At 36.7% G+C, this 13,926-nt stretch overlaps 1 protein-coding gene across 2 annotated transcripts; it reads right to left on the reverse strand.

Moving 5' to 3' along the window:
• Nucleotides 1–1,549: 1,549 nt before the first annotated feature.
• On the reverse strand, nucleotides 1,550–13,816 carry MRI1 (methylthioribose-1-phosphate isomerase 1). Of its 2 annotated transcripts, none has more exons than XM_083364329.1 (7): nucleotides 13,719–13,816; nucleotides 7,770–8,011; nucleotides 7,518–7,687; nucleotides 6,755–6,931; nucleotides 5,545–5,769; nucleotides 4,909–5,072; nucleotides 1,550–2,544 (listed from the first exon to the last, which is right to left on the reverse strand). In XM_083364329.1, exons 1-6 carry the CDS (start codon nucleotides 13,809–13,811, stop codon nucleotides 4,939–4,941), a joined length of 1,041 nt encoding a protein of 346 aa, XP_083220455.1. In that variant the 5' UTR covers nucleotides 13,812–13,816; the 3' UTR covers nucleotides 1,550–2,544; nucleotides 4,909–4,938. The 2 variants fall into 2 exon arrangements, with proteins under 2 accessions (XP_083220455.1, XP_083220454.1); XM_083364328.1 differs by having other exon boundaries at nucleotides 13,539–13,751.
• Between the last annotated feature and the right edge of the window lie 110 nt (nucleotides 13,817–13,926).

The following is a 13,926-nucleotide window of genomic DNA, read 5'->3' on the forward strand; positions in this document are numbered from 1 at the left end:
AAAAACAGTTATGCTCATCTACCATGAACAGCTATAATTTACCATTATGAGAACAAGCCTTAAGCCTGCAGATTCCATTTCGTTTGACATTGCCTGAAGGGTTTGAGAACGTGAAGTTCCATTATTAACTAGTTATTCATTATTATAAAATCTTAAAACTAGCAGCCTACTTGGGTCAGTGGAATTTTCATACATTACGGACACGCTCATAAAATGGCTGCCAAACAATGTAGCAAAGTTTTCTTTCAGGCAAGGTTTAACTGATGACTATATGGACATCCTTCGGTCAACAGATGCAGTCTTCTACCTATAATGTGGGGGTTGTTTGCCACCTTCTACAGGGAAAGAGAGTTTGGTCCTCTTCATTCTAAACTTTCTTTCCAATGCTCTTTATTGATTCAGCCTATTGACTATTGACTATCTCATTCTTGATAAATGCTGCTAGAACTGAAAGTCTGGAAAGACAGATTACTTATTTTGTTTAAATTATTTATATGGCTGCCCATCTCAAGACCATGATTGTGGGTAGTGTCCAAGGATTAAAACAAGAACTATACCACATAAACCATATCCTTGATTAAAGGTACCCATGATTAAAGCAATAAAGTTCAAATCACAAAAACTGCATCAGCAGCAGAACTTGTTCACCTTTTGGCCCAGATATCTGGGGAAACAACCAGGTATTCAAATCCTGACTGTTCAAAAGGCTAACAACATTGTAATTTCCAGAGAGATGTCATTCCAGAGGACAAATGCTGCCATCCAGAAGGCACAACTCCTGAATCCAACAATATTTATTTAATATTTTATCAAATTTATATGGACACTCATCTGACAAATGTGATTTTTTGCAGAACACAATAAAATTAACAATTAAAACAGTGTTCAAAAACCATTTGGAAACTAACTCAAACAGAAATAAGACCAAGAAAGAGGATGCATCAGAATCTTGGACCTTAATTTATTTTTATTTATTTACTTATTTATTTAGCACATTTGTACAAACCACCCTCCTGTTTAAAGAAAAAAATCCAGAACATGGTCCTGCTACATCTGGTAGACAAAGCAGAAAGAATAGGAGAAAAATGATCCTGCAAATATCTTGGTCCATGCCATGTAAGGCTTTATAAATGATAACTGGCATCTTGAATCACATTTATGTCTGAGACTAGTCATTTTGTAGCTTCCTCTTTATTTTTATATAGCTTCCTCTTTACTTTTATATTTTTTTAAAAAATAAATTGGGGCAAAGAGTTTACCTAACAGCAAAGTATCTGTCTAAAATCACATTAACATTATCTTGGTGACTGAATCATAGTTAATGTTAATAGCCAGTGATTGCTTGAAAGAAATTTTCAAAGAGAAGTTTGAAGTTTTAGGATATTAAACAACCTGCAGTTTAAGCAACAAATAAGGGAAGGAGTAGACAACAAACAAAATTCTGATCAAACTTACTGTCCTGTCCCCCAAAGAAAGCTGTAGAAAGAATAGCGACAGGAAATTAATAATAAATAATAAAATAAATGAATCAGGCTTACTACAGTAAGTTTATTGTCAGAATGATTCATAGTAAATATAAATAAAAACAAAAATTAGCAAACTATTTTATTCTTCCTCCTGCAGAAATCAATGTAAAACAATGGACAGAGTTCACATGCCACCTAGTGCCAAAAAACAGTTTTGAGTCCAGAGATAAAAGTACAAAATAAATAACATATTTTAAAGATATTATTTTAATTAAACAAATACAAAAAATTGTCTTCTCATTTGAAGAATCCATGGCCCAAACTAGACAAGAAAAAGAGGTGATAAAAAGTACATTTTCTGACAGATAATATGGATTTTGTACATATTAAATAAAATCAATACCTTTATAAAGTTATGACTTTTCTTTTTAAAAAATAATTTCTGCTACATTTGAATGTCCAACCCATCTGAATCTTCTGGCAATTACAAACCTCATAGCTTCTGTTGATGTTAAAATGAATAATCAGCAATAATTGGAATAAAGAATAACTTATTTCTATGTGGATTCCATATGGATTAGAAATGGTACATGATGTAGCACATGTACAAAGTCATAACAATGACCTAATTTTAGGCTATTCATTTTAGGGGGGAAATGTTAACTTGCTCTTGATACATAGATATAACAAGAGCAGCATTCCACAATGAACATTTTTATGGCTGCTAATTGTTTGACCCATAGTACACAATGGAAATGCCAGCAGGAAAAAAATCACAACAATAATTGGTTTTAACCTTTCCAACAAGAACATTAAATAGGCATTACAACATCCAGAGAGAGAAATTATTTTTAATATACCCACTATACGCACTGATGAAAGAGGAACTTTCCACTTGAAAGAACAGAGCCAAAAATCAATGTCTTAATATAAGGCATACCTAATGGGAATTTTTGCAGATTAGAGTCACACACTGAGTTTTCTAAAAGCTTCTCTTGACAGGCTATTTAAATTACCCTGACCTTAAGCAAATTTTCACATTAGGATTTTTCATGAACACAGCGCATCAAGAACCCATCTGTGAATTGGAGAAACAAAAAAATCATTAGGGTCAGTCAAACACAACCAAACTACTGTATACAGAACATTATCACAGGTTGTGATCAGCTCTACTGTAGTAGTCATAACTTCAAATTCAGTTCATTTAATTGATGCAGCATTTTTCAAAATAGGGTTAGATCTACAGCTGCTGAAAATTATAGTCAATCAAAGCTAGCATAACCTCTTTTTTCCCCAGTAAGTTAAATATAGTTCCTTTGAGTTATACTTTTGCAGAACGATTAGTTGCAAATTAAAATCCCCTACATAGATTCCTAGCCCTAGGAAATTTAAATGCTTTAAAAACAGATTTATGGGCATGAACTACTATTGTGTTCATTCTTTCCAATTAAAATGGCCCATACCCATACAGAACCCCACAGATCCTTTCTTTCTATATGAGGTTGTCCATTTTTATTTCAGCATTAATTCTGCTGTCTTAAAACAGTTAAGAAACAGAATCTGTTAAGGGTTCAAAGCATTTCAATACATAAGCATAGTAATTCTTCTAACAGCATCACTGACAGAAGATGGCTTGACTAAAAGGATCCAACAAGAGAGATTATTTTGTTTGTATTTCTGGATCAACACAATTTCTGATACACATTTATTCATGCTTTTGTTTATATATCCTTATTAAGTAAAATTTGAACACTGTTCATATACATATGCACCCATCACACAATTTCATCTTGGGATTAGCAGTGTTACTCAAAGAACAGAAAGAGTAGGAAATAGTAAGGAAAAGACGGAAAAGAGAAAATGAAAGGAATCTAACTACATCTAGTTGACATCAGCAACATTCAAAATTTCTTTTCCTTACTTTTCTATCCTTGCAAACTATCCTTTTTTCCACTATGTCCATACATTGTGTCATAAACTGTTTTTGGAGCTTTAACTTTATCAGTTTTTTTTCTTTTTTGAGGAAGTCATCAACTTTATCAAATCTTTATATTTAACGTCTCTTTCTTTCAGCTCATTCATCTTTTGTGTGTGTGTGTGTGTGTGTTGCATTTTAATTTGCAATTATTCAGGCCACCTCAATAAACTTATGTTCTGGTCACACACTTTTGTATTTTAAACCATTAATTCAAGATAATTTCTGCCTATGTTTTTAATTTGTATTTATTACTGTAGAAACTTTATGCCATTCCACTGCATTGAAGTTCTATCTTTCTCCTTCTGCACCTAACTCTCATTTCAAAATAACACATTGTGGAATTTCATCTTATTCTGATGAAAAGTAATGGGAAGTACATGGCCTGTTGTAAGGAATGCATTTTGTCTGAAGAACAGAAAATGAAAATAAATGTTGTTACAAAGAATCAGCTTGCAAGATCTGAGGTAGTCAAGAAGGAACTTAAATGTTATGTCACGCATTTACAACTAATATTTGCCATGTGCATTGATCCTAAACAGTTACCCCACTGAAAGTAAAGCAGAAGTAAGCCAATGCTGACCTCTGTCATGAACATTATGTCAAGCTATCATGACTGAATTTCCTTGCCTCTTCCACAGTAGAGATCAGCAATAGGTCATACTTTTATATCTACCAAGATTAGGTTTATGTAAAATGTATTGCAGAAGATTTCCTGTTACAAAACTACATTGGAAGACAATGTTACAGAGAATCTGTTGTCATAAGATTAAAATCATGTGAGATACAACACCAAAGGACCTTAAAACAGGTGCATAACAATAGCACTTACACTTACATACTGCTCCACAATGCTTTACAGCACGCTTTGAGCAGTTTACAATGTTAGCATATTGCCCCCAACATCTGGATCCTCATTTTACCGAGCTTGGAAGGATGGAAGGCTGAGTCAACCTTGATCCCCTGTCAGGATCGAACTCCAGACTGTGGACAGAGTTAGCCTGCAATACTGCATTCTAATCACTGCACCACCAGGGTAATGAACACATAATAGAATGTTAATAAAGAAACCTAAGCAACAAGTGATAAAGAATTATACTATGCATATTTAAAAAAATCACTTGATGTTACAGAAAAGTTATATGTCATAGTATGACTCAAAAATTCCAAAATCAAGCAATCCTCACAAAGCCAAAGTAGATGAAACTCAAGAAGCAAGATTCCCACATTATTTAATTTGCTGAATTTGCAAAAAAACATTCAGTAAAAAAAATTGCGGAAATATCAAGCATTCCAATCAGATCCAGACTGAAAGATTTCTAGTACAACTTCCCCAAACCCAGTGGTATTCAGAGGTACTGGAACTACCATTTTCAGCTGTACAAAATTCTGCATCCCAAAAATCTAGAAAGATGCCAGATTAGGGAAAGAAGCCCTTGTAACAATTGTTGAAGATTATATTCCCACCTTATCTGGAAACATCTTAACTCAGGTTCTTTATACTTTATACACTTTCCGTGTCAGGGCTGCCTGAAGTTCAGCAGGAGGAAAGACCCCAAACTCAGTGACAATACCACCCGTTATCAATTCATGAGGAGTGACATCAAAGGCTGGATTCCAAACTCCAATGCCTAAGAAAGAAGGAAGCATATGTGCTGTTCCATTAGTGTTATAAAAGAGATGTATTTATTTCATTAATGGTATATATTATGGCTTAGTTTTCAAAAATGGGAAACTCTATAAAGAGAAGATGTAGAAAGGATATCTAGATGACTCTAGAGTAAAATAAATTACAGACATATATAGGCAACCTTATGTCCTTCAACAAACTTTGGACTAAATTTCCATAATCAATTGTCATTCTTCAAAAAGTAGATAACAGCTTACTAGATTGTCATGCATCCAAGGAGATTCAAGTCAGAATACATTTTCTTGATCTATGACAACTTACTTGAAATATATATATCATCTAGACTTATGTAAGCTGGGGTAGCCCGTTAGATTACTGATTACAAATAGTACTGAAAATATTAGTATTCTATCATGTCTCCTTTCTTTACATACAATCTTTGTTTACATATAACCCTTCTAATGTTTTGCTACCTGGAGCTGCGATTCGTACAGCATTGATGTCTGTCAGTTCCTGGCTTGGCCGTTCCTCAATAACGATCTGCCCTCCATGTTTTAATTGCAGGTCACAGGAAGTGCTGGGTGCTGCCACATAGAAGGGAATCCCATGGTATCTTGCAGCAATAGCCAGCTGATAAGTACCAACTTTATTGGCAGTGTCTCCATTAGCAACAACCCTGTCTGCTCCCACAATGACAGCTGAATTACAAAAGGAAGGACAATGGCAATTAAAAGCCTAATGCATCCCAAATTAGTTCAATACCCGACTATCCACAATGCAGAGCAAGGGGAAAGTAGAAGAGAACAAGAAGAGCTTGCTGTGGGTTTTTGTTTTTTTCTCCCACAAAATTTCCTAGTGAGAATTGCATGCCTGTTCTGCATTTTCCAGAATCTGGAACATGATCCCATATGTTTTTAAAATTTCCTAACGTGGGAGAGTGGGAACAATTCATTATTTTTCTTGTTCTTTGAACCATTCTTGTTCTTTGTGCCATCTCCTAGAGTTTATTGGGACTGTAGAAATTTTGGTTAAACTGGGTTGAAGCCATGGTTTAAGTATATCTTTTTGATTAAATCCCTATTAGCTGGGTTCCCACAATACATATGCTAAAACTTAACAAATCAGATATTGGCGTGGCATGTTGCATGTACTAGGCTATTCAGTAAGAAAATATAATTAGGGATCAGCACATAGAAAACAAAACTATGTCTTCAGAGAACCGTCAAATATTTTTATATTCATGGTAGCAGCAGCCCTCCAAAATTTCAAATATGGGTTTCTCTGTCCTTTCATCTGAAATCCTTTTAAGTGAAGATTAGAGATTCAACCTGAGACTCTCTATATAACAAACATTGCTTTCAACTCTGACTTCCATTTAGCCATACGTTCTTCCTTCCAACAAGATTTTCCTTTGCATGTTTGTATATGATTACTGCTACCAATTCTACCAAGCAATTCTACAAGCTTTTAGTGGTCAGTAGATTTCTTTATTATCCAATTAAAAAGTATGTCCCATCCCAAGATATCAGTGACATGACATCAGTGACCTGAACAGCAACTTCCTTAGTAACTCGACCTCCTGGGTTCTTGGCCAGCCATAGACTCACATGTACACTTTTGTCCTAGCATGGAATCTAGAAATGACACCAGTAATGCAGAAAAAGAAGAAAACCAGACATCTACCTGATATCTTTTTTTCTTTCATTGCCAAGGAGGCCATGCTGTCAGCAATGAGTGTTGAAGGAACCTGCTCATATACTAATTCATAAGCAGTCAGCCGGGCCCCCTGATTGTATGGCCGTGTTTCAGTACAGTAAACATGCTCCAGACGACCCATTGCATGTAACGAGCGAATGATACCTATGAAGCAATGTTACAAACAAGTCAAAATAACAGACTACATAAAAGGCTACAAGCTGTCAAGGTACCAAGCAATTTGGAGTCTTCCTTCAGATGTTGAGAGCCCAAATCCTAAAAAACATGGAACACTGGGGAAGGCTGTTGTAAGAGGTGACATCTCTTACAACCAGTACTTGCACTTATGACCACTAGAGCATCCCCATGTTCACATGACCAAAATTCAGATGCTTGGTAACTGGCATGTATTTACAATGGTTGCAGTATCCTAGAGTTATGTGATCACTGTTTGCAACCTTCTCAGTCAGCAAAGTCAATGGGGAAATCTAGATTCATTTAACAACTCAATGATTTTCTTAACAACCATGACAAAAAAAAAAATCAGACCAACTCACTTAATCGTCTTGCTTGTTTGTTTGTGTCAGAAACATCTCAAATAAATTAAGGCATACTATATGACATTACATGACAAAATTTTAAGTTATTTTAGGTCATACTGTATGACTACCTGTATTACCATAATCTCTTACCCTTTATCACAAAGGACAGAAATGGCAATGCTTCTTGAATGCTGAGAGATGCCACTTACCAAGTGCAGTGCCATAACCAGCAGTGGCCAATGAGCCAGTATTACAGTGAGTCAGGACTCTCACTTTGTCCTGCCCTGCTTGTTGCAAGAGATGGCAAGCTCCATGTTCCCCAATACTTTTGTTGTCTTCCAGATCTTTGTCCAACCACGCTTCTGCCCAGTTGATCACACTACAATAAGAGGTTACACAAACTTGCACATTTCTTGCTTACAATTTCAGGGCAGAAAGAAGATAGGCTCTTAAACCCTCACCTTTCTCGTAAACTCTCTGGAGTAGTCCCTTCACGTTTTGCTTCCTGATGGACAAAATGTCCCAGCTCCTGAGCTGCCCGGGCCATGTTGACAGCAGTAGGTCTGGCACTTATTAAGTAGCTTAGTGAGTCCAACACAAAAATCTCCAGGTTACCCAAACTCAGTTCTTCATTTCCTTTATTATGCAATTCCACTGCCAAACTCAAACAACCTATAATGGCAATGGCTGGAGCACCTCGCACCTAAGAAGAGATATTTATTTTAACTTTAAAATAACACCAATAGAAAGGGAGAAACACAAATAGAATCAGGTAGAAAAGACTGTACATTGGGGAAACAGCAAGCATATTTAGAATGTTACCACCTAATGGCTGTTCTCATAAAATGACTGTCCAAGGACAGCCTTGATTGCTCATAAAATGAGCACCCCAAAAATCCATTTACTAAAAGGCCAATGAGTAAACTTGTTCCTTAATATCTTTTCAATCCCCCAGCATTCTCTTTGCTCCCTAGGCTTCCAGTTTACATTTTATTTTTTCCCCCCACATAGATAAGAATACTTCTTAAAAGCTCTTGCTTTCAAGTATCCACTGCTTAAGAATGTTCCAATGAGGCGAATGGAATCTATATGAGATCTAGAGGCATGAATATAAACTAAAAAATGCTGGTGTGTCAGTTTTTCATTTAATATTTTTAATTAAAAGAATCTACAACAAAATAAAAACAAGGGAGAATAGGAAGCCTCATAGGAAACAAGTTAAGTTATTACAACCACAATCTTACCCATCAATCAGTATAAAGCTATCAAGATGTAAATTACACTCTAACACACTCTATGTAGATTTCAATAGAAAAGAAGTATGTAGGATTGCTTTTAAAGACAGAAACATCAGCTGGAACAGAAAAACAGCTTTCTTAGTATTTATGAGGGAAGGGCAGATGGTCATCTACTGTATATAAGCTCAGCCATTTTCCTTTACCCATGCAACTGAGAGTTGGTGAATACATATTTTCAAACACTCCATAGAATGTTCTGTGGATTAATGACTATTTCATGAACTATCTTTCTGTATCCATTTTCCTGAGAGTACACAATATTGATTCTAGTGGGAAATAATTCTGCACAGCATGTATTATGTAGTCAGTTTTTAATATTATTTATTTATTTACTCATCAATTTTATATGGCCACCCATTTCATAACAAATGACTCTGGTAATGTACACCAACAAAGGAATAAAAACAATAAGTCAAACAATCATATTAAAATAATTCAACATATCAAGTACACAAGGTTAAAACTGTTTATAAACACCGAAATGTTCCTGAAGTAATGGAAAAGATTATTTGGAATAATCTGATCTGAATTTTAAAAGGACAACTTCAAACATCTAGAAAAGTGACCTGATGGAAATTAAATCCACACTTGGAAGGACTGAGTATATTTAGCTTGTAAAGAGAAACTCAAGGAGAGATAAGATCACAATTTGACAGGCTGCTAACACAGAAGGTGAAACAGAATGATTTTCTATTATACTTGAAGACAAAACATGAACAAATAGATAGAAATATTGTCAAGTATAAGAATAAACTTACGATAGGCTTTGTTCACACTGTTAACTGAATGGTTACTTAACCTGATTTTTGTAATTTGCATGTTCTGTGAATTAACCAGATTAGTTAGGTTTGCAGAAAACAATAGGCTAAAGAGGATTATACAATACACTGAACATCCATCTTTTTCTTATGAGGAATTAGCTTGACCCAGGTAATTTAATAGGGAGAGGATTTCCAGGCACTCATGTTGGAAGAAATCAGGAGGGCCAAGACTTTCTGATTAGTAGAAAGAGAATTTCAACATTCTAAAAATACGGTGGGTTAAAAATAAATAAATTTTAATGCAGCAACAGGTTTATTTGTACATTTTGCTGGTTTTATAAATGTATTACTCAGTTACAGTGGCAAATAGTGCACTGTTGGAAGACTTGAAGAACAGGTTAAAGATAGATCATGATGGAGAACACCTATCTGTGTGATCACGAGGAGTTGAAAAAACCTTGATGTCACATAATCATAATCAGTAAATATATATTACTATTTTATTAATATTAAATGTTGCCTAGAATCAGAAGAGTAGCTGGCATGTAAAATGTGTTTTATAAATAAAACAAGATTAAATCCAGCCAAATGCAGCCCCAATATTTCAATGCTTTGACAGTGGAACAGCCTGACTTGAGATGAAGTAGATTCTTTCTGGAGATATTTAGTGAGATAAACTGAACAGAAACATGATTCACAAGATCACGCCCAATACTTTTAATTCTAAAAAGCCATACTTTATATAAGTATGTATTAATAAATAAGAATCTATAACCCTTTTTAGACCTCACCTATTCTGGTTTTGAGATAGCTAGTGCCTCCAGTTAGATTATTGAAAAACTGTTTTTCTTGGAAATATTTGTGATGTTTAACAAAACATCTTTCTACTGGCCAAATGCAAGTGATTTCTCAAAGACCATCCTATTATGAAGTAAGTAAGACTTGGTTCATATATTACACTAAAATAGAGAAATTTAAGTTCTCAGTTAACAATAGTAATTAGGGTTAGGGTTAGGACTGGAATTTAATATGCTGAGTAATACAGTTGTAAAATGCGACCACATTGCTTAACAATGGCAGTCCTGGCAATCCACACTGCTGTCATTAAGCAAGTATCATTGGTCATTAAGCAAGACCCAGGGAATCTCAATGAGATCCGCAAGCAGGTAAGGTGTGGCATACAGCAGGGCTGGGATTGGCTGCTGCCAGGCAGGGAAGAGGGGAAAGTAACTTACAGAGCCACTTGCATCCTTCTTTACCAGCTTTCCCATTGACATTCATTGTGGGTAGCCAGCAGAGGTCACAAATGGTGATCACTTGATCACAGAACGCTGCAACAATCTTAAGTGAAGGCCAGTGTCCAAATTATGATCAGATGACCATACTCTGGGTGCCCAAACCTCAAGAACTGGTCATAAGTTTTCTTTTTCAGCACCTTTGTAACTTTGAACAATTGCTAAATAAATGCTGGGTAAGCAACAACTGCCTGTAAAGTGAATTTAACATGCAAGTGCAGTTTTCCACTGCCCCCTGGTGGCCAATGTAATTGAAACCATTACACAGGGTATATACATGGTGTAAAAATAGAAAAATCCCATCTTCCTCCAAAGAAGGTATGGAAGTCATGTAAATCTTTGTAAATAAGGGCATAACATATGCATATCTTTCTGGTCTGAGATTTTAAGAAATGGAAAGTAGACTATAAATACCATTCTAACAATAAACTTTATTCACTTGCACAGGTATAGGATAAGGTAAAGGTAAAGGTAAAGGTTCCCCCGCACATGTGTGCTAGTCGTTTCCGACTCTAGGGGCCGGTGCTCATCTCCGTTTCAAAGCCGAAGAGCCAGCGCTTGTCCGAGGACGTCTCCGTGGTCATGTGGCCGGCATGACTAGACGCCAAAGGCGCACGGAACGCTGTTACCTTCCCACCGTAGTGGTACCTATTTTTCTACTTGCATTTTTACGTGCTTTTGAACTGCTAGGTTGGCAGAAGCTGGGACGAGTAACAGGCGCTCACTCTGTTACGTGGCACTCAGGATTCGACCCGCCAAGCTGCCGACCTTCTGATCGACAAGCTCAGCATCCTAACCCACTGAGCCACCGCGTCCCTAATGGATATATAGCTTAGTAATTAATGGTATTTGTGAAAGGTATTGGAATAGTGATCAATATATCAAATAGTAAATCAACTGAATACAATCAGCAGCATCGGTTGCTGCAAAAAATGCAAATGCAATTTAAGGCTCATCAGGAGAAATATAATTTCTTAATCCTCTAAAATTCAAATATCTTTTACATTGCTGAAGTCCCATCACAAGAATTATATCTATCCAATGTAACCAGAAAAATAAGAATATGAAGATGAAAATTGAAGCATATTTGTTTATGAGAATAAATGGATACACCTTTTAAACACTGAAAGTATGGCAAATTTGTTGGCCATTGTTCTAGATTATGAAATCCAAAATAACATTTAAGTTTTAAGAAAACAGATTCAGATTGAATGTTAGAAAACACTTCCCATCAAGTACATCTATTTGACAATGGGATCAATTACGGTATACAGGAAAGTGGTATATTCCCTTCATAGAAATAATCATGAAGCGGTAATGCTATATGTAGGAGATAATTTGATTCCGATTTCTGCATTAGGTAGAAGGTTGACTGTGGCTCAAATGGTCTCTTTCAATTTTATGATATGTTTAAATATTCTGCATTCAATAATTTAAAGTCAATATATAGAAGCTGCACTGACTTATTTTGCTGAGCATGGCACATATCAGAAACTGCATTTGGTTAAACAGCTAGAATTCCTTGCATTAATAGAAATTATTAATACCATTCTTAAAGTTGGAGAAATTCATAATATAATATTATACTTACAAGTGTGTGTAGTTAAATGAACAACCTGGCTCTTCAGATATACAGATCTCTTACACCAGGGGTCTTCACACTTGGCCCTTTTATGACTTGTGGACTTCAACTCCCAGAATTCCTAGTGAATAGCTGAGAAATTCTGGGAGTTGAAGTCCACAAGTCATAAAAGGGCCAATTTTGAAGACCCCAGTCTTACACAATGACTGAATTTGGATAAAACGTGAACCACAATTCAGTCCAAATCCTTATTTTATCCTAGTATGGTATGTGAATATTGTTTTATGTAGGGCTATCAATTTGGGTTTATGCAACTCTGAACAATCACTAGATAGCAATAGCAATAGCACTTAGATTTGTATATTGCTCCATTGTGCTTTACAGAACAGGTCCCCAACCTTTTGGGCACCAGGGACCAGTTCCGTGGAGAAAGGTTTTTCCACAAACCGGAGAGTGTGTGGTTTTGTGTGCTGCCCACATCCTAGGGATGGGGCTTTGCTTGTTCGTGTGGCCTGGATGCTGGTATGCCGCGGACTGGGGGTTGGGGACCCCCTGCTTTACAGCACTCTCTATGTGGTTTACACAGTCAGCATATTGCCCCCAACAATCTGGGTCCTTATAGATGGGATAAGACCAGTTTTGGTACCACTACAGCCTGTTGGGATATTTGCAGTTTAAATTGGTACCCCAGATGTGGGTTGAATAGGCATGTCAAACTGCCTGGCCATGGGCCAGATGCATCATACTGAAACCGCGGCCACCCCATTGCCGGCAATGGGGAAAAAGTCACCATACGTTGAGTGACATCACATGACGTAACGAGTTTGACATGCCTGGGCTAAGATAATAGTAAGCACACATGTGCAAACAGATTTACAGTCATTGCATGTCATATTAAACCCAAACATTCTTTGTGAAGACTGCCCTTATGGCTGAAAAATACGGATTTTGTCTCACCATAGGAGCCAATTGGGATTGATTCAATAAAGTGAAAGGCCACTTTGCCTTTCTGATATGAACACAACCATGACTTTGTCTATTGCCTGAAATCTTTATATTCCCTCACTTTTACTCTTAGCTTTGCAGGACTTTTAACTCCGCAAGTATTGATATCTATAAGACAATACTCAGAATCTGAGAGACTCTCCAGAGACTTTGTAACACCAACGCCTCTCTGTACTACGTGGCGGTGATTCCGATTACCATGCTTTCTAGAGATACAGACCGAACACGTGCAACACTCGGCAATTGCGATCTTGTCCAACCGCTCCCCCTCCCCCCCCACCGGCAGCACCTTCATAGACCGAATGGCCTCCCAGCCCTGGCGAACGCTGCTTATTTCCTCATAGAGAGTCTGATGAGGCAGCAGAAGCTGGTTGAGAATCTGCAGGGATCCCCTGCGGTACCGAAGCGCTTCCAAACTCATGGCGATCGCCACTGTGGGGTTGCAGCAGTCGGAAGCTTCCCTGGTCACCTCCGATGTGATTGAATCGGCCCTTTGCCGACGTCTCTGCTGGGTCCTAGGAAACGTCAGTTCAAAAGAACTTTTGTCCCAGGCTGATTTCATAGTAGATCGGGTCTACTATTGTCCTCAAGATATTCAATTTCTTGAGCATAATATACATAATATTAATTGTACATTTGTAGTTTAGGATATTATGTAAATCAAGCTATTCTATTCT

The sequence above is a fragment of the Vipera ursinii genome (genome assembly GCF_947247035.1).
Source record: "Vipera ursinii genome assembly, chromosome: 5".
NCBI classification, from domain to species: domain Eukaryota; kingdom Metazoa; phylum Chordata; class Lepidosauria; order Squamata; family Viperidae; genus Vipera; species Vipera ursinii.

What these genes read in the sequence shown, in the direction of transcription:
- MRI1 (XM_083364328.1), bottom strand. Translation starts at nt 13,670, where the DNA reads ATGAGTTTGGAAGCGCTTCGGTACCGCAGGGGATCCCTGCAGATTCTC. An exon ending in TGGTTATGGCACTGCACTTG is followed by an intron (nt 6,932 to 7,517) that starts GTAAGTGGCATC and finishes ATTGCTTCATAG; the next exon opens with GTATCATTCGCTCGTTACAT. An exon ending in GAAAGAAAAAAAGATATCAG is followed by an intron (nt 5,770 to 6,754) that starts GTAGATGTCTGG and finishes TTTGTAATTCAG; the next exon opens with CTGTCATTGTGGGAGCAGAC.